General features: G+C 33.8%; 2 protein-coding genes across 2 annotated transcripts in view; both read left to right on the top strand.

The window, feature by feature from the left end:
• The window catches only part of LOC102621456 (uncharacterized), a 39,406-nt gene that overhangs the window by 12,347 nt on the left and 5,138 nt on the right, over positions 1-21,921 (top strand). The gene's annotated exons all lie outside the window — the stretch shown is intronic.
• Positions 7,710-10,062, top strand: LOC102623520 (uncharacterized). The gene is made up of 4 exons (XM_052433815.1): positions 7,710-7,873; positions 8,829-8,933; positions 9,057-9,113; positions 9,597-10,062. The coding sequence occupies exons 3-4, from the start codon at positions 9,066-9,068 to the stop codon at positions 9,930-9,932; spliced, it is 384 nt and encodes a 127-aa protein (XP_052289775.1). The 5' UTR covers positions 7,710-7,873; positions 8,829-8,933; positions 9,057-9,065; the 3' UTR covers positions 9,933-10,062.

The raw sequence follows: 21,921 nt of genomic DNA, 5'->3' as shown, positions 1-21,921 counted from the left end.
CTGTATTCTCAGTTGATCATGCATTTCGAAAACTACTTGAGAAAAAGAAGAATCTGATCAAAGAAACAGATCAATATGGGTGGACTCCAATTCATTACGCTGCATATCATGGGATTTACCGGATAAATGCTTTGTTAGAAATTGATCAATTCGCTTTGAACATTGCTGACAAAGATCGAAAGATGACAGCTCTTCATTTGGCAGCGGGCCAAGGGAATGCCGAAATAGTTGAAGCAATTATTTCCAAAAATCCAGAATGTTACGAGCTGGTCGATAACAGGGGATGGAATTTTCTCCATTATGCTATGGTTAGTTTTCATGTTGGACAACTAAGAAATCTTCTTGAAAATAATCCGTTAGCGAGGAGTCTTATAGATGAGGGGGATGCCAAGGGAAACACTCCTCTCCATGTGCTTGCTGCAATCCGACCAAATGAATTCCTTACCAGTATGATTTGGAAGACTCCAGCCAACTATGACGCTGTCAACAAACAAAATGTTAGTGTCGTACACATTTTTAATTATCCTGAGCTCAAGGTAATTATTTAATTTGTTCTTTCAACTAATTATTAAATTTTATTTTTTTACGCAATTAATTAATATTCAAATGTAAATTAATTACAGAAAGAAATCCAAAAATTATCCAAAGATGTTGGCAGAGGACAATATTCAAAAGGTGTTATATTCATAAGAGAAGTGCAGAAGTATGTTACTAAAGAAAATTACAAGGATACGAGAGCATCGCATTTGGTAGTGGCTGCACTCATAGCAACAGTAGCCTTCGCAGCAGCTTTCACCATTCCTGGCGGTTATAGAAGCGAAAATGGAACTGCAATCCTGAGGAGAAATAAAGCTTTTCAAGCATTTATAGTAGCAGATTCCATTGCCATGGTCTTTTCTCTTTCTGCCGTCTTTACTCACTTCTTGATGTCTCTTATAATTGAAGAAACTAAAGATTTTAATGAGGATCTGTTTGGTGCTTCCCTTTTCTTCACCATATTTTCCATGGGAGCAATGGTGATTGCATTCGTTACGGGAACGTATGCAATGTTAGTACCTTCTTTAGGCCTTGCTATTATCACTTGTTTAATTGGCCTGAGCTTTTTCTTGATTGCGATTTGGATCATGAGATTGTCTACTAAAGAGCGGGACGATTGATTATAGTAAGTCACCATCTTTGTTTATCAATAAAATGGTTGATTTTAATTTTAACATAAACATTAATTAATTTACTCTATCTTTGCTAATAATGAATGATTATTTTAATTGTACATTTATCACTGATGTTTTAGAAAAAAGAATTTTAATATATTTATATAGATGGCAGCTAGTTTTGTCCGTAAATTCTTTTTAAAATATCTTTAATAAATTTCAACAAGCAACAAGGTATTCAATATGTGAGAGATTTGAGATGAATTAGATTGAAACTAAAAAACAGAGTCTCTTTGACAATATATTAATAGTGCATTTATTAGCTATGAATCCTAATAGGCAAGAGTTATTATGGGTTGGAATCAAAATGTAGAAGAATAAATTGTCTACTTCAACTACAAGAATCTAGATCGAAATCAACAGTATTTCAAATTTGATGTGTTTATTTTGTTTTAAAATCAAAATAGATGTTTGTAAGTTACCAAAATGGAGTAAAAGGAAAGTTTTAATTTTCAATAAAGATAAACAATTTTTACTCTTTATTCTCATTTCTCCATTCTTATTCCCACCTCTTCTATCCAAATGAAATTCCTACTCATTCTCAAATTTATGCAACTCACTCAAAATTTATTTATATTTCTTTGTATTTTTAGCAAGTAAATATTGTTAACAATTCTCATTCCTCATTTTTTATATATAAAAAATAAACACATTAATGACATTTATTAAAATAAATACATCAACAAAATCATATGGTTGTCCTGAAATTGATTTAAGAACCCACATTGAGAATTTGTTTCCTTCTAACTTTATTTTGACTTTTAGAAGACAGATTCCACTCCTGCATTAAACCAATAGCAAGTGGATGGTTGCTGGTTGTGAGGAAGCCACTTTGGATTCGGTGATTGTCACCCTTATGAGTTATGACCACAAAAAAGGAAAGTGGCTGAAAAAGCAAATTACTCATTTTTTTAAAAAAAAAAGGAATTTTGACCGTAGACTTTGTAGTCTCTACTCATTGCAAGTTAGATTCTCTCGTTACCACTTACTAGATAGTCGCTTGTAACTATTAGTCGCATCAGGGGGCCTATCTCCCCAGCAAATAACCAAAACGCACAACAAAAGAAAAGAAACAGAGAAAGTGATTTGTGAAATACTGAAAATTACGATCATAATAAATTTTAATTAATATATGTGTCACAACTACTATAAACAATAAAAGATAAATTAAGAATTTTTATTATATAATGATTTTTTATCATTTTAATTTTGACTAATAGACGAACTTAGTGGTAGTTTATTTATTTTTTACTTAATAACTTAATTGACTTAATTTTAATTAGTTAAGTCATTAAATCTGTTTGTTTTTTAAACTTAATGAAGATTTTTAGCAATTAAGTTATTAAATTATTAAGCTAATTTTTTTAGTTTTTTACTAAAAAGTTTGAATGCTACCATTAAAAGATATTTTCTATAATATCCCTATTTAATTAATTAATTTTCATCCTTAGCTAAATAAAATTTATAATTAGCATTATTACTCATCTGTATATAACTGTGATAATATATAGTGGTAGCCTATTTTTATTTTGTTCAAATTAGCATTATTTATCTTCATAATTTTTTATGAATATTTTTCATATAAAAACATCACAAACTATAATAAAATTGATTAACATATATGATATAAAAATACTAAAGAGCTGAACTCAATTGAATATGATTTATGTTATGATAATTTATTATCTTATTTATATTTTTTGATATGTTTATTATTTGTTTAACATTATAATTTGTAAGGGCATAAATGTAAAAATATTAGTTTTCAGATTTTTTAAGTCAAAAAAGCAAACAACTTAATATTTATTTTTAGTTATTCAGACAAAAAAACAAACATATAATTCAAATTCAGACATTCAGTTTTATTTAGAATTCAGACTAATTCAGATCTATTCAGATTTTAGACAAAAAAACAAATGCCACCTTAGTGATTTTGATAAATTAATGAGATATTTCTTTTTTAAAAAAAAAACCTTTATACAACTTTGTGTTCTCATTCATATTTTAAATGAACAATTTGTAAAAATTATAAATATAATTATTATTAATAAAATATCACTCCATTGTTAGTCTACTATCTTTTGTTCACCTCTTAAGGGTATATTTAAAATAAAGTGAGTTAGTTTGGGTACATTGTTTTATATTTTATTTTTTAAAATAGGGCTCAGGCAGCTCTTACCATTGTAGCTAGACCTTAGTTGTACCCTTGGTATATTGGTATATTTAAAGGATTGGGGTATATTTTATATACAAACTGAATTGTGAATGCCAATGCAGGATTTTACTGCCTTGCGGCCAAAGTTGCTTATTTATTATGGCTGAATGATTCGTGAAGTTTTTTTTAAAATTTATTTATTTAACTTCAATTATTTTCTCAGCTTTATTTGAAATACAACTAGAAAAAGAATATCTACCTGGATTTTATTTTTCAGTTCTTGAGATAACTTAATGTGTAAATGCTTCTACTTTGAAGAGTAATTGAGTAAGGATAATTTACTTGAATTTCCTGTCCATTTTAGTGCGAGAAACTATGGTTTGGGAAAGCACACATACCTCCTTTAGCTCTAATCAAGGGGTTACCAAAGCTGGCCGCATATTCATTGTCTGTAATGGATGGAAAACGTGTGAGTGCTTCTCCCATCTCTCTTTTCATTCGCTCACTTTTTATATACACGTGCGCACGAGCTTTCACTAACTATTCTGTTCTTCATTTGTATGATTCTGGTAGACTCATATCACTAAAGAAGACCTTTGTGATCATGTTTGGGAGCTTCATTTTAATTAGGTATGTAATTTTAGTATGGTGCTTGTTATACATTATTAAGAGAGTCTACTACTCCACTGTTCCTGGTGGCCACAGGGTTGGTGGTACAAGACCCCTGCTTGTATGCGTCTAGAATGAAGTACTGCTGGGTTTGCCAAATACTTTCTAAATATAGAATAACTATCCAATGAGAAAGCTCGACCAAACTAAAAGACAGGAATAATCAAATATTTTAATGTTGTGTTCGCTTTGCATCCTAAGAACTCATCTTCGGCTTTGATTAGGCAATATTTATTTGAATTTTATTCGACCCATAATATTTTTGGTCCAACAGTGTTAACTTAGTTTTTCACTTTTGAAATGTAAAGAAAATATATGAAATTTTCTCAAATTATCAGTGTAATTAGATTTTTCATTAAAAGTTAATAATAAACAAAAGTAATTAAAAACACGATCAACCGTTAATACTTATGTAACTTACACTGATCCCAATATATATACGGCAGACATGTTTGGCCGTTAGGCAAATAGTTTTTGTTTCCTCTCAATTAGTTGGGAAAAACTATAAACGAAAGAGCGAGACAGAGAATATTGAAGCAAAACCATCCATCCAATTACACTACCAAACAAGAGTGAAGAGCCTTTATTGTTAAAATGTGAATTGCTTAAATAAAAACCTTAGTTTGCATGAATTTTATGTGTGTGTGTGTGTGTGTATGTATAATCCTTCTTTAGTACGGGTGTGGTTCAATAAAGTTAGTGCATAACGTTATTAAACCGCACAACTTAAGAGCATGTTTGCATTAAAACAAATGAAGGTGACCGCACCTGAAAATGATTACGTGTGTGTGTGTGTGTGTATCTTTTAATTTATTCAACTTATAAGGATATAATAGTGAGCTATCACAGACAATTACACAAATATTTAGACGAATGTACAGATAAACGAATAATTGATTTCTCATGCCGACGTATTAGGAAAAATATCAGTATACTAAAGTATCACGTAATGATTTATACACATCTTTTTAACATGTACACAATCAATTCAGATGTCGCTGAGGGATTTTTGTTCTTGCTAGGTAAATTATAAATTTACTCCCAGAAGATTGATTAAATACATATAATTTAGGTTTAAAATACAACTAGTAATGTAACTAATCAACATTAGAAAATGATTCATGGTCTCCTATTTGCCAAATCTTACCAAATATGAAAGATGAACACATCAGCAACACGAAACACAATCAAATGAACACAACCACCCCATAGGGTGGAATAAAAAATAATAAATAAATAAACCTGAAAGTATACATACAACTTGATCTAGACATGGTACTAGAGATGTTCCCAGTAGAGCTTGAGCATGTTGGATGCATGATAATGGAGATGCTCTTTAATAGAGTATCTGATGCATTATGATCTCCTTATCAGATTATCTATAGATTGATCTCCAAGTCTGTTATGGACTAGTTGTTGTACTATTATGTTGTTGTTGGAATGAAATTATATCCCTGTGAAAATTTTTTTTTTCTAGCACATTTGTATTCACTCGTTGGTATTAATGACATTAATGCTTTTTATACAAGTAAGAGGGGGGCAAGAGATATCTGCTAGAAAGAATAATATATTTACATGACGAGTCTATCTACGTTGCGTCAGATGATGCCTTACATGACACATATGTAATAGACACCTGAACTCTATAATTCTCGTATTGGAAGCAAATCTCCTTTAAATTTATAATATATTATAAACACAGCTAACAAAATTTTATACAATCCATTTAGCAAACATGAACACAACACGAAAAAAATAGGTTTAGATTATTAAATTTGACACAATTATTAAATAGATTGTGCTATTCTATTTCATAAAATTTGACCCATCTACTCAATTAATGAAATGATTACTACAAAGGATAAACATTTATGTGCTATTCTATTTCATAAAATTCTACATGGATTTAAAACTTGAATGGTGTAAATATGTAATATTTTAATAGATATGTATATTTTTATGATATCGATATATAATATTATTTAGATATATAAAAATTGTAAAATTTTTATCAAATAGGGGCAAAAATGATTGATATAAATCATGTTAAATGAGTATTAATTAAATGGATTATTAAGTAAGTCATGACACAATTATTAATTAATGAGTTACGTTGTGTCAATTGTTTATTTTGCATATCAAACTTAAAATTTTAATATTTAATACAATTATTAAATGAATATCTAAATTACTCTAATGATATTTTAAATTTCACATGGCAACGAAAACCACTTTGTCATCGGTTTTGCCACCTCTAAATTATCACAATAAATAACCAAGTCATCGACTTGCTGTTTTGCCAAGCAATCACTCAGTATCTTGCCACGTATTTGAGTCAGAGGTCAAACCCCCGATTGTCGTCCTTCAATTGAAGGATGATTTTGTTTTGGAGCTGGGCGTGGCAAGAATGCATTATCGGACCATTATTACCTATATCATTACAGAGCAGTACCTGAACCACGTGACCTCCCACCGCTTTTTTCTTTAAATATATATTTATTTGTTTTAAAATACCGATAACACCCCCGACTGTCTCATTTTACATACTCTTAAAGGGCAAAAATATCCTAAATAAAATATATATATATATATATATATATATATATATATATATATATATATATATATATATATTCTCAACTTTATTATCAATCTTCATAACAAAGTTGAATAATAAATCAAGTGATATAAAAAATCGAGTAAAATAATAAGTCAAAAAGTATTAGCTTTTAACTTGTAAGCCAGTGGTTCAATAATATCTACGAGAGAATGAATTTGAGCCACATAAAATTTATTATATTTAAAAAATAGTAAATTTGTCGATCGTATATTTTTTACCTACTGAAAATAATTTAAAAAAATTAAATTGGGCATTTTAGCATTAACATATTTTTATATTTTGATGTTATTTGGAGCGAATTTATTGCAATTGCCTCGTTTTCGCGGCTTCGGATCATTCCTTTCATTCGCTTGGGAGTTTCATTTTAACATTAATTTTTTAGACTCGTATCATGAAAGAATACCTTTGTGATCATGTTTGGGAGTTTCATTTTAACAAGGTATGTAATTTTAGTACAGCGCTTCTTATACCTTATTAATTATTAGTAAGGTCTGGTGAGTGGTGACTCGCCTCTTGATTTCAGTCTGGCCTTGACGTGGTGCCAAAATTACTAGAACTTGCATGAGTTTGAAACGTGAACATATAAAAAATTAATGTTTTGACGCTTTAAAAGTTTGATCATGTGTAGCCTTGGTAATGAAATTTCGGACCATGAGGAATGAAACTCATGAATTATAATCTGCCTATTTGTAAGGCATTGCTCATAATTTAGGCACTCACTCATGTAACTATTCCCTGGACTAGTCACAAGTAAATGATAATCCTGGTAATCCTATATTCAAACATTTCTTAGCATGCATCCAAGCATCCAAGGCATTTGTTGTGTGTCCTTTCCTTTACTCTGCAGCTTTCAACTATTTTGTTGGAAACTGAAATGATCAATTGATTGGATGAATGCCTTTGAATGCCATTTTGCCTTCAGGTGGTACCAGAGTATTGGCTTAATCTCGACCCCTACTGGAAGGGTACTAGCCCTCTAATGCACCGTTACTTTCATGAAGATGGGAGTCAAACTGCAGATCCTGGTGACGAGGTATGGGGCGGGCATGAATGTTGAAGATACTTCAAAACCTAAAGGCACGCAGCGTAGCACTGACTCTCCTTGTATCCCGTGCTTGGAACGGCGTCGCTTCAAGCGACACCCTTTGGACTCCCAGGGTTCATTTCCTTTCCTATTCCTTTTTTTTCCCAATCTTTTTGCCTCGTACCTGAATTTAGGTTTGTTTCTTTTTTCTTTTAAATTCAATTAATTAATTTAGTGAATTCTTCGGAGAATATGAGAATTGGGTTTTTTGAGTTTCGCAATTGGGTTTTTGTTTTAAGTATTTTTGGTTGTTGTTTGAAATAATTATATCATGAATACAATTGAATTTGAATATAAGCCTTTCATGTCATTATTGAGTTTTATGTTCCTCGTTTACAGGAATTTTAATTCAGCGCTGAGCTGAGATTTTTGTTCATCTTTTAGAAAGATAAGAATATAAAATTAATTAATCTTCACCTAAAATTGCTATCCATGCACGTGTGGTAGATGATTATGAAGAGATGAGCACAGCTAAGCTCAGTACTGGATCTAAATCCAGCTTACAGGATTTCTTGTCCGATTTACTACTTATTATTTGAATACTCGACTTATTATTTGACTCAATTTACTACTCGACTTGGCTTTCTTGACCAACTTGAATTCGTCTGAGTATTCTCAATTTAAGCTGAATATTTTTTGTCTCGTATCTATTTGTCTTTGTTCACCCCTTAAGGGTATATCTATGTCAAGTGACTTAGTTGGGGTATATTGTTGGTATATTTTATTTTTTAAAATCCTGGGCCCTAGGAAGCCCTTTCTTATCATTGAAACTAGACCTTGGCTAAATTATTGGCTTATTTAAAGGATTGGGGTATATTTTTATATAAAACCAAACTGAATTGGGAATGCCAATGCACGTTTTTACTGCCTTATGGCCAAAGTTGCTTATTCCTTCTGATTGCATGATTTGTGAAGAATTTTTTTTTTTTTACTTCAATTATTTTCTTTGCTTTATTTGAAACCTAGCCGGAAGAGAATATCTACCTTTTTTTATTTTTTTCAGTTCTCCAGGTAACTTAATGGGTCATGCTTCTACTTTGCAGAGTAACTGAGTAAGGATAATTTACTTGAGTTTCCTGTCTATTTTAGTGTGAGGAACTGTGGCAGGGGAAAGCGCACGTACCTCGTTTAGCTGTAGTCCAGGGGTTACCAAAGCTGGCCGCATATTCGTTGTCTGTCACGGATGGCAAACGCGTGAGTGCTGATCAATCTCCCTTTGTTCTCCTGTCTCGCTTTTGAAGCACTCACTTTCCATATGCACGTTTGAGGAAGCTATCACCAGCTATTCTGTTCTTTTTTTTTTTTTTTTTTTCTTAGACTCGTATCATGAAAGAAGACCTTTGTGATCATGTTTGGGAGTTTCATTTTAACAAGGTATGTAATTTTAGTACAGCGCTTCTTATACCTTATTAATTATTAGTAAGGTCTGATGAGTGGTGACTCGCCTCTTGATTTCAGTCTGGCCTTGACGTGGTGCCAAAATTACTAGAACTTGCATGAGTTTGAAACGTGAACATATAAAAAATTAATGTTTTGACGCTTTAAAAGTTTGATCATGTGTAGCCTTGGTAATGAAATTTCGGACCATGAGGAATGAAACTCATGAATTATAATCTGCCTATTTGTAAGGCATTGCTCATAATTTAGGCACTCACTCATGTAACTATTCCCTGGACTAGTCACAAGTAAATGATAATCCTGGTAATCCTATATTCAAACATTTCTTAGCATGCATCCAAGCATCCAAGGCATTTGTTGTGTGTCCTTTCCTTTACTCTGCAGCTTTCAACTATTTTGTTGGAAACTGAAATGATCAATTGATTGGATGAATGCCTTTGAATGCCATTTTGCCTTCAGGTGGTACCAGAGTATTGGCTTAATCTCGACCCCTACTGGAAGGGTACTAGCCCTCTAATGCACCGTTACTTTCATGAAGATGGGAGTCAAACTGCAGATCCTGGTGACGAGGTATGGGGCGGGCATGAATGCTGTTACTCTATAGTTACCAGTGTTGTTGGTGAAGGAAAGATTAGGGAGCACTATGTTAGAATAAACCGCTGCTGGCTGCATATGCTTGTCTCTAGGAAGAAGGACTGGAGCTGGGAAATGTCGAATATCCTCTACTGCTACTCCAGTGTCCCTGATGGCCACAGGGTTGGTGGTACAGGACCCCTGCTTCTGTGTCTAGAATGAAGTGCTGCCGGGTTCGCCAAATAGATATAGAATAACTTTCCAATGAGAAAGCTTGACTAAAGTAAATGACAGGAGGAGACTCATACTCCAATGTAGTGTTTACTGCCTTTTATCAATTGACTTTTTTTTTCCCTTTTAATAAAATAAGGCTTCTCATCGGAAGTCCTTTGTTGTAAAAGGTCATAAGTGGTAATTGGTACTTCGTTATTTCGCGGAATAAAATAGTTAGAAAGTGTTTTTGGATATGCAATGGACTTATAAGTTTTTAGCTCTCGTGCATGCTCCATGTGGTTGCTTCCCTCAACAGAAACATATTTACAGAGTAATTTTTATTATTATTTTTTAAAAAAAAAAATTGGGGTACAGACAAAGTTTAAATTAATATTTTTTAACTCTTATTTTTCTGGAACCCAAATTATAATTTTTTTAATTTTCTAAAAAGGTTAAGTTGTGGTTAAAATTTAAATTAATATTTAGTTTTTATTATTTCAGGATTCAAGTGGTCAATAAAATAAAAACAGTTGATGTATATTAGATCAAGCACCTCTAGCCCTAGTAATATATTTTTACATTATAAATTAATGTTGCGCGTATAATTAGGTTCGGCAGCCTAACATTTTTCATGAGAGCCTGTCCAAGGATTTTTTATAAGGGTTTAAGAAAAAAAAATTTATAACAGATTTGATCCTTTATTTTTTTTAATATAACTTATAAATTAAAATATAAAAATAATAAAAATGAAAAGAAAATTTAAAACCCTAATTCATAAATTAATGATGATTAAAAAATAAAATATAATGTTAAATTATGTCTTAAGTTTTAATTAATTAAGAGGATTCTTAAATTAGAGAACTCAATATTAAAAAATTAAATCTGTAAATTTTTATTTACTTCTTTTTTATTTATTATTTTATTTTAAATGGTTAATGTCTTTAATTGAATGTTATTATTAATTTATTACAAATTTATAATTAAAAAATCTGTGGAAGCTCAACTCGGCCTTTATATTTTCCTTTACATGGATTTGCGGATGGGCTGGAAAAGTCAAATCCGGCCCCATCAATTTGCCATCCTTACGTATAATCATGATATTTTGATGAAATTAAGAGTAAGGACATAATCTGCAAGCATTTCCATACAAGTCCTTATGAGAATGTTGAGGACTTGTGAGAGATTGTTACACCACCTTAGCCCTTTGTATGTTAAGATGATGAGACAATGTTCTATTAGGCGGTGAGAGTAATAAGTCTTATAGTGAGAATTTTTTTTTGGAGGGCAGCCAAAAACTTACTTTCTTCAGCTGAGAATTTGTGGAATAGGAAGATACTCCATGAGTCTACCTGCCAGGTATGTAAAATGGAGATAGAGAATGTTGTTCATGCTTTAGTTGAATGAAAAGTTGCCAAGAAAGTTTGAAGGCTATTCCATTATGATAATGATATTCATGCAGCCCTTAGGTAGGATATTTTGAGCTTGTTGCATGGCATGAAAAGAATGAGAAGCAAAGTTGACTTAGAATTCTTTGTCTCGATTCTCTGGGTGTAGTGGAATGCAAGGAACCAATTGTTGTTCAAAGGTAAACGGGAGAATCCCCAGATTATTGTGGCTAAAGCTGAAGCTGTGATGGAGGCCTACAAGAGGGTGTAACCTTCAACTGTTGTAAGCCATAGAAATCAGCAGAGAATGTCTCAACAAGCTGGAATCCCCCTCAAGAATGATATGTTAAGGTCAACACTAATGCAGTTACCAGCTTAGACAAGAATCTTGTTGGGCTGGGGGCTATCATTAGAGATGAAATAGGGCAAGTTACAGCAACTGCAATCAAAATTTCTAAATTCCATGGAGATGTCTCTTATGCTAAGGCAGAAGTTATGGAATGGAGTAGCAGGTGGCGAAAGAAGCTCTTGTGAAAGATTTAATTGTGGAGTCAGATTTGCAAGAAGTAGTCAACTTAGTAAATAACAAGGAGGGCAGCATATTCGATATCTTTTGGGTGGTATCGGAAATTCAGAAGTTAAAGGAAAACTTCGATCATGTTAGTTTTGTGTATAGGCATAGATCTTGTAATGCCATTGCATATTCTCTAGCTAAGTTAGTTTTAGAGAAATGTGAAACTGTTGTATGGAAGGGTTCCTACCCTCTACAAGTTATGTATATGTTCTCTTCTTTAAATTAATAAAAATCTCTTTTCAAAAAAAAAATATAAGTCTTATAGTGGGATTCACAGCAATGTTAAAATAAGTAAGTAAGATATATTAAATTTAAAAGTATAACTGAATTTTATTATAGAATTTATTACTCTACAATATAACAAAGTATCATTTAAATATCTTATAAACTCAGTAGCTGATGAGACAACTCAACACAAGTTTTTCGCAAGAATGTCAAAATGTAAAATAATCAAAATTTTATCATTTAATAGTTTAATTAATTTCATAGTATGACTCATAATATTATCAAATGGTAGACACAAGGGCAGGGATTTAAATAAAAATGGTACAAATTGTTTTTCTTATTTGTACTTTACCAAAACTAAGGAGAACAATGGTTAATATCCCGAAAAAGGAAAATTACAAGACGACGTGTCGAGTTGCCGACATTCATCATCGCTGCTGAGCACACCTGAAGAAGGACGAGCTCTGTTCCCCATCATCTTCCAGTCACTCTCTCGCTGTCTCTGTCTCAGTATCACTGAATGGAGCTGCAAGAAATGGAAGAAAAACTGCAAAACGGGGACGTTTTACTTGAGGTGAAGAAGAAGAAGAAGAGGAAAAGGAGAAAGAAGAAGAGAAATCGAGAGAAGAGAAAAGAAAAAATCGAAGAAGAAGAAGAAGAAGAAGAAGAAGACTTATCGCAGGACCCACTTGAGGTTTTGGGTAGAGACATAATTTTGATGATACTTAAGAACCTCGACGCACGCAGCGTGGCACTATCTCTCCTCGTGTCCCGTGCTTGGCACGGTGTCGCTTCCAGCGATTCGATTTGGTCGGCCAAGGTTAAATTTCTTCTTTCTTTTTTAACCCTTTGGCTTGTAATTTGTATTTGAACTTGGTATTAGTTTATTTTGTATTGATTTAGTGCTTTCCTTGGAGAATTTTGATCATTGGGTTGCTCTAATTTCACAAACGGGTTTTTGTTTTGGGAAAATTGCAATGGTTATATAATGTAAATGTTTGTCTAATTTGGCATGTGTTTTGAGAAAGTCTTGATTAAGCTTGTTAAGTATTTGTTTGCTGTGTGAAATAATCTTAATAGGAATCCAATCAGTTTTTGTAGTTCAAGTTTCAATTAGGTTCCTACTAAATTGTCTGCTCTTGAATGACCACATGGGTATCATTACCACGAATTTAGCATTACCAACATTTATTTAACCAACATACTACGTTCTGCAAATTATTGTCTGTTGAATGACCATGCATTTGGTTTGGATTGTAATTCAGAATTGGTTGTATTAGATTGTGAGTGAGAAGGTAAATAGCTACAAATTTGGTAGAACATATGGGATTGTTGAATGTATGGGAAAGTGAATCTGTGCAATCTTCAGATTTTATACAAGTAATCCTCTTGGTTTTTCTGCTTCCAAATATTAGTATTATTTAGTCTATAATTATTATTTTGTTCTATTCAATTGTATTACAATGATGGAAATTATTATTATTATTTTCTGCCATAATGATTTCAAAAAATTATATTTAGTTGGTCACTAAATTCAAATCCTAGAGGGTGGTGGTGGATAAAAATTCAATTTTAATTATTATTTTATTTATCTTTTGGCTCTATACACTCAGAAATGGATTATCGTGCGATTCAAAAAATTTTTGAAAAAATGAAGTCTGATCAAAGAAACAGACCAATATGGGTGGGCTCTAATTCATTACGCTGCATATTATAATCAATATCAACAGATATATGTGCTATTAGAAATTGATCCAACTGCTTCAAACATTGTTGACAAAGATCGAAAGATGACAGCTCTTCATTTGGCAGCGGCCCGAGGGCTTGCCAGAGCAAATGAAAGAATTATTTCTCTTGCAGCAAAATGTTATGAACTAGTCGATGACAGGGGATGGAATTTTTTCATTATGCAATGGTCTTTTTTTTTTAATTAAAAACTTTCCTAAAAATTCCCGTTGGCGGGGAGTCTTATAAATGAGGGGGATGCCAAGGAGAACTCTATATTATTAGGAAGACTCAAGCCAACGAGCACACTGTCAACGAGCAAAATGTTAGTGTTAGACATCTTTTGAAATATGGCTATCCTACGCTCTAAGGTAATTAATTTGTTAATTCTTTCAACTTATAATCCAGCTTTTTTTTTATTACTTTATTTCTTTTTCTTTTTCTTTTTTAATTTTATGCAATTAATTCATATTCAAATTCAAATTACAGGAGGAAATCCAAAAGTTGCCCAAAGATGTTGGCAGAGGACATTATCCAAATAGAGTTAATAATTTTTTTTTCCCCCATTGAAAAAACTACATCGTTTTGCCTTTGGTCTTCTCAGCGGTCTGTCACCCCATTTCTCTTACCAATTAAAAGAGTAAACAACCGTTTATAATTTTTGTGATTTGAGTTAATAATTTTTTTTTCCCCCATTGAAAACAGGCAGCCACTATGTTACATTTAGTGTAAGTAACATCCCACCTGCATGGATCGTTGGATTTGAGAATCTGAAATCCAATGGATAATATTGAAATTAACGAAAAATAAATTACAGGTTGCATTGGTCCAAGTTTATTTCAAAGAAAAGGTGGGCAACCTGGGGCAACAGTTAAAAAAAAAAAACAGCTGATGAAATTGCTGCTAATCAAATTTAAAAGGGAAATAAATCAAAGTATAGATTATAGACCTTATTTCCATCTTAAATCTATTTGTTTTTCATGGTGTCTCAATGTGTGATAAAAATTAATATTAATTCAGCTTTTTTTCTCATTTGCAAGCATTATTATGCTCTTTCTTCTAAATAAATTATCTAAAGTTTGTGGTTAATGATACGTTGCAAAGTTTTAATTTTTGTTTAAAGCTTCATCTAATATGGTTTTTCATAGAGTTTAGGGACAAATAGAGTTTTTACGAAAAAAAAAATTGAATTAGGGTTGTCAATGATAAACGTTATTAAAAATTTTAAAAAGTACTTTAATAAATAAGCTTTTAAAGTTATATATATTATGAAATAAATGAAATAAGATTATATAATAAATCAAGAGTATTTTAGATAATTGAATTTTTTGGAAAAAAAAATTCGCTAAGAGTTTTAAAATTTGAATTTTTAATAGTGGACATAAAATAATTTATTTAATCCTCAAAAGGTCTATTCAAAATTCAACTACGTAACACAAAAATTTTTAATAAGTTTTTTGGATTTTTTAAGCATTTTTTATTTTTTATTTTTGAAAAGAAATATTTTTTTCATTAAGTAAATAATACTAAACATGCACTAAAGTGTTAGGACCAGAAGTCATATAAATAAAATCATGAAATTATATGTTGTTGGATGGATATTTTTCAAATTTGCTTTAGTTTTTTTTTCTTTCCTACTAGGAAATTGAAATGATGGCCACAACCTAAATTGTGAATGGAGTAATGGGGGAATATTGAAACCCATTTAATTTGGATCGTGCGAAAGGAAAAAAAATTAATTTTGAAATTATTGTAGAGAACGGTACAATGACGTGCCGTTGACAGCTTGTGCAACCGGATTACAACCGGTTAGTTAAAACATTTTACCTGCCTATTTAAACGCCACGTGCTGGTCTTATATGGGTCTATTAGTCATGTCATTGCTGTTACTTACAGCTGCTGTAACTGTAACATAACGGGACCCTAGGTTTTGCCTTTGTTTTTCTTAGCGGTCTGTCACCCCATGATTGATTTGACTTTTCTCTTACCAATTAAAAGAGTAAATAAACGTTAATTAAAAAAATGTCGAGGGCAAAAAGTCAATAGATAGATGCACAAATACTCTATTGTTCTCCCCATAAACTTGTAGCATTTAGATCCAACCTTTAAATAATAAAGTTACTGTCTTCAAGTCACTGTTCAACACCATTGTGCACCATTGTTCAACACCATTGTGTACCATTGTTCTGACCGATTTAAGCTTTTAATGAAACTATATTGTCTCATATTTCTAACAAACGGACCATGATTTCAAAGCTGCATTTTGGACTTGTTTGGAATTACTTTTAAGAGGCTTAAAAGTGATTTTAAAAATCTAAAAATTAGTTTTAGTGTTTAGTAAAAAAATCAAAATCACTTTTATTAAAATCAACTCCTCCTACAACTGATTTTGAAAAGTAGGTAAGGAGTAGTTTTTAAATTCTAATTTTGAGAATCAATTTTATCATTTAATAAAATTTCATAAATACCCTTAAAATTATCCCTATTCAAATTGAAAACAAAATAAATACTTCTTAAATTTACAAAATGTACATACTTACTTTGTTTGACACACTATATTATATTATGTTGTATTTTATTATTTTAATACTGGTGTATTGTAACCGTCTCCTTGTGTTTTCTCTGAAAACAGAATGGGAGCTAGGGAGTGGGTTGTCATGACCCTCTGCGTCACTTACTAAAGGTTGGGTGTTGTAGGTTGTTTTACAGACTGTTGATAAAAATTTCTTCTTTCTTATAGACCAATCTAAGCTCAATAAGGTTGGGCAAGGGAGAGAGGAGTTTAAATAAGGGGGGAGGAACGCAAATTTTACAGTTAAATGCACACATATCAGTTTCAAAAAGAATGGACACAGAGGAACTAATTAAAAATTGTAAGGCAATCTCGCTGAATGGAGAAACAAGGGGAAAAATAACTCTAAAAAGCAGAATGAAGGAAAAAGGGGAGAAGATAATGGCAGGATGCCTGGTGGGGAAAGTGCTGCTGATTAGAGAAGTGAAAAAGGAAGGATTTAAAGCAGCCCTACTGCCAGTGTGGAAAATCATGAAGGAAATCAAAATCGAAGAGCTAGGAGACAATATTTTCATTTTTCAGTTTGGATGCGAAGCGGACAAGCGAAAAGTGTTAGCAGGGGGACCATGGCACTTTGATAAAGCCTTGATTGTGATCACAAAACCAGCAGGGCTAGGTGAAGTAACAAAAAAAAACTTTACTCATGTCTCGTTCTGGGTCCAAATTCTAAATGTCCCCATTATGTGCATGAATACGGAAATGTTAAGGGAGCTGGGAGAATCCATTAAAAGAGTCGAAGAGGTAGCCACAGATGTCACAGGGGCATGCTTTGGAAAATATGCAAGGTTGCGCATCTCTATTGATATCACCAAACCATTAATAAAAGTTCTACATTTAAGACATGAGGATGAAGATACAATGGATAGAGAGGAGCAAGAGGAAGGTGAAGATAGTGTCAATAGCGAAAAGGAAATTCCAATGCCGGTAAGGTATGAGAGGCTGCCAGATTTTTGCTATGTTTGCGGGCATGTGGGTCACCAGTATAGGGAATGTGCAAACTATAAAAATCAATTACGAGAAGAGATGGCATTCGGGCCATGGATGAAGGCCCCGTTAATGATTGAACAACTGAAGCAGAACAGGGGAAAAGAAAAAGGAAAAACGGAATCAGAGAAGAAAAGTCAGAATTATCAGACGACGGTGGTTCAAGACAAACAGGGTAACCCAGAGCCACAGATGGGGCAAACTAAGAATCTAGAAAAAATGGGTTTGGGTCAAGATCCATCGACAAGCGTAGAAATCCCGAGGATGTCAGATCTGAGCAGGGACAAGCAGCCAGGAACAACAGAAGGTACATTGGCTCAGGGAAGGAGCAAAAGAGAGGTGGGAAATGGAAATCTGAAGGAGAGGGAAAATGAAAGCGAAATAGAAAAGAAGAAATCATAAATGGAGGGAAAAAAGTGATTGTTTTCAGCCCAAAAAAAGGTGGCCCAACAGATAAAAGTCTGAACACTGATAAAATAATACCGGTGGAAGGAGCTGAAGGCCTAGAAGTCAACAAAAAAAAGCCCAAAAGATGCAAATGGAAATTACAAGCAAGAAATGTAGATCACTCCATTAAGCATAAAAGTGGACAAACATCAACGAAAGGCCGCATGGAGAAATTTTTGGGGATACTCTAGAAACAAAAAAGCAAAAAATGGGAAGTCCAACTTCGAAAATAACACTTCATTCTCCAAATACTGAATGCAAACTGAAGCTGGAGATGCTGTGCAGAGAATGGAATGACTTTGAAGCAATGCTTACAAAAGATTCAACGGTGGAGGCTGGCCACCAGCCCCACCGACAGCAATGAAGATAATAAGCTGGAACGCTCGGGGATTGGGGAATGATCGAGCGTTCCGAGAAACTCAAAGAGTTCTCCGAATGCATAGGCCGCAGATGATGTTTCTATGTGAAACTAAACTGGAGTCTAAGCAAATGGTGGAAAGAGGTAAGAAGTTACACTTTGATAATTGTTTTACAGTAGATAGATGGGGTTTAAATGGTGGTTTAGCTTTATTGTGGAAGAGGAAAATTATTGTTGACATAAAATCCTATAGCAAGCATCATATAGATGTTGTAGTTCACAGTGAGAATGGTTGTTATTAGCGGTGCACCGGCATATACGGACACCCTGAAGCTGACCAAAAGCATCATACATGGAAGTTATTGAAAAGGCTAGCTGAGCTTTCATCCCTGCCATGGCTTTGTTTCGGGGATTTCAATGAAATTCTGCATTTAAATGAAAAGACAGGGAATGATAGGTGTGTCACAGCAGTAAACGATTTCAGAGAGACTGTCAGGTGGTGTGGGCTAAGGGACTTAGGCTACAAAGGGTATCCCTTGTGGTTAAATAGAAGATTTGGACCTCATTTGGTGGAGGAAATGTTGGATAGATTTCTATGCTGCACAAACTGGGGAAGGTTTTTTAAGGATAATTCGGCCACTAATTTAGTGACATGGACATCTGATCACAACCCAATTTTAATGAAGGTAGTAGAAAGAACGGGTGGATGTAAGTACAGCAAAAGAACCTTCACTAGGACCTATTACGAGGACATGTGGAGTCATTATCAAAGGTGTAAAGAGATTGTGAATCAAGAGTGGAGGAATAACAGCAGATGGAGTTGCGAGAATCCTGTTCTGTTATTCAGGAAAAAGGCAAAAGATTCATTAGCTGAATTAAAGCTGTGGAGTAAATCTGAATTTGAAGGAAGGAAAAAGAATCTAGATCAATTGCTTCATCAGCTGCAGAGCATCAAAGAAAGTCAGGAAAAATATGTCAATGGGAATGAAGTCAAAACAATAGAAAAGCAGATAAACGCAATGCTTCTGGAAGAAAAGGTTTACTGGAGGCAAAGATCCAGAGCCGTTTGGCTTCAAGAAGAGGACAAAAACACCACTTTTTCCATTCAAAAGCATCAGCAAGGAAGAGGAAGAACACAATAGAGGGTCTCATAAACGAGCACAGCAACTGGACAACAGAAGCAGGGGAGATAGAAAGGTTATGTTGTGAACACTTCACAAACCTTTTTACTTCAACACACCCTATAGAAAGCCAACTGGAGAAAGCATTAGAAGACATGCCGAAGAAAATGATGGAAGAGATGAATGAGCAGTTGAATCAGCCCTTCTTGGAAGAGGAGATAGTTACAGCTTTGAACCAAATGCATCCAACCAAAGCACCTGGTCCTGACGGGCTTCCCGCAGTCTTCTTTTAAAAATATTGGCAAGTTGTCAAGGAGGGAGTCATAGCTACATGCTGCACATCTTAAACAAAGGAGGTAACATTGCTCCCCTGAATCACACTTACATAGCCTTAATTCCAAAAGTTGCAAAACTTAAGAAAGTGGTGGATTTTAGACCTATTAGTTTATGTAATGTCATGTATAGAATAATAGCCAAAGTCATTGCTAATAGGTTAAAGCTCTTTTTGCATGATGTTGTATCCAATACTCAAAGTGCTTTCATCCCAAATAGGCTTATTACCGACAACATAATCATTGGGTATGAATATTTACATAAAATAAGGCACAGCAAAAAGAAAAGGGTGGCTGGGTAGCTATGAAACTATATATCAGTAAGGGTTACGATAGGGTGGAGTGGAGCTTTTTGAAGCGAACAATGGAAGTGCTGGGGTTCTCAACAAAATGGGTAGATTTGGTTATGAGATGCATCACCACTCCCTCATTTTCTGTTTTGATTAATGGAGTCCTCAAAGGCCTAATCCAACCCCAAAGAGGGCTAAGACAAGGCTGTCCCCTATCCCCATATTTGTTCATTCTGTGTGCAGAGGTCTTCTCAAACCTTTTGAACCAAGCAGAAAGGAAAAACCTGATCAAGGGGCTGAACTTCAGTAAGGAGCTCTCAATCAACCACCTACTCTTCGCAGACGACAGTCTAATCTTCTCAAGAGCCACTACCGAAGATTGTTCAAATCTGAAGAAAAGTTTTGATAGTTACGCGGATGCTTCAGGCCAAATCTTCAATTATGAAAAATCCTCCATGCTCTTTAGTGGAAGTACCCAGCTAGCACAGATAGCCTCAATAAAAAACCTCTTTCAGCTTCAAGTTGTGTCAAAGCATGAAAAATATTTGGGGCTTCCTTCAATGGTAGGGAGAAAGAAGCTGAGTTTCTTTAACGACATCAAGCTTAGAGTTCTAAGCAAGATATCCAACTGGACTCGAAGATGTTCTCAAGAGGGGGGAAAGAAGTGCTCATTAAAGCAGTAGCTCAGGCAGTCCCTGCTTATGCTATGAGTGTGTTTAAGTTGCCAATATGGTTGTGTGAGGATATTCAGAAGGCTATGGCTAGATTTTGGTGGAGTTCCAAACCAGATCATAGAGCTATACACTGGTCCAACTGGAGAAATATGTGTCAGGCAAAATGTAGAGGAGGGATGGGCTTTAGGGATCTAATTTGTTTTAACCAAGCGTTGGTGGGCAAACAAAGCTGGCGAATCATTCAAAATCCCAACTCTCTGGTTGCAAGAGTATTGAAAGCTAGATACTTCAAAGATGTGGAATTCTTAAAGGTGAAATTAGGATCAAAACCATCCTTCATATGGAGAAGTATTTTGTGGGGAAGGCAGATCATTCACAAAGGGCTGAGGTGGAGAATAGGAGATGGAAAAAGTGCCCAGATTTATCACAGTTGCTAGTTGCCAAACCTTCAACATTCAAGCCATTCTCTCCACCAAAGCTCCCTCTGGAATCCAGAGTATCAGAGTTAATTGATGGGGAAAATAAGTGGAAAGAGGTATTAATTCAGAAGAACTTCATGAAAGAAGATGCTCAACAGATCTTGAATATCCCCCTGCCAAGAACCCCCAAACCTGATAAGCTGCTATGGCATTTCAATAAGCGAGGAGAATACTTAGTCAAGAGTGGGTATTAAGTGGCCTTGAATCTGAAATTTCCTGATCAACCAAACAGTTCAGAGAAGAAGCAAATTCCATGGAACATCATATGGGCTTCAGAGTTGCCAGCAAAGATAAAAATTTTCATGTGAGAGCAGCAAGAAATCTTATGCCAACAGCAGTTAACTTGTGGAGGAAAAAGGTGATTCAAAGTCCCTCGTGTCAGAGATGTAGAAGAACTGAAGAGACACCCTATCATGCTATTTTCAATTATGCCTAAAAAGTATGGAGGCTCACAGAATATGGAGAGGAGATCAGTCAGTGTGAAAGCAAAGATGTGCTGAATTTAATGGTGGAATTGGCAAAAAAGAAGAGCAAAGTTGATATGGAGATGATAATGGCATTATGTTGGGTTCCTTGGCACTCAAGGAATTTTCAAATCTTAAAAAACAAGAAGGAAGACCCTCAAATATCAGTAGCAAGAGCAGAAGCAATAGTCTAATCCTACAAAAAAAGTCAAGCAGCCGCAATCATACATGCAAGAGGAGAGAAATGGACAAAGAATCAACAATGGAGACCTCCAGCTCCAGGTTGGTTTAAAGTAAATGTGAACGCAACTATAATGGATGATCAAAACAAAGAAGGCTTAGGGGTGGTGGTTAGAAATTCTGAAGGA

This window comes from Citrus sinensis, chromosome 9 (genome assembly GCF_022201045.2).
Source record: "Citrus sinensis cultivar Valencia sweet orange chromosome 9, DVS_A1.0, whole genome shotgun sequence".
Classification (NCBI taxonomy): Eukaryota; Viridiplantae; Streptophyta; class Magnoliopsida; order Sapindales; family Rutaceae; genus Citrus; species Citrus sinensis.
Note: the sequence above shows the minus strand (reverse complement) of the source record. Positions and strands in the feature narration are given on the sequence as shown.

Coding starts and splice junctions, on each gene's coding strand:
- LOC102623520 (XM_052433815.1), top strand. CDS start 9,066: ATGAAAGAAGACCTTTGTGATCATGTTTGGGAGTTTCATTTTAACAAG. Junction 9,114..9,596: donor GGGAGTTTCATTTTAACAAG/GTATGTAATTTT, acceptor TTTTGCCTTCAG/GTGGTACCAGAGTATTGGCT.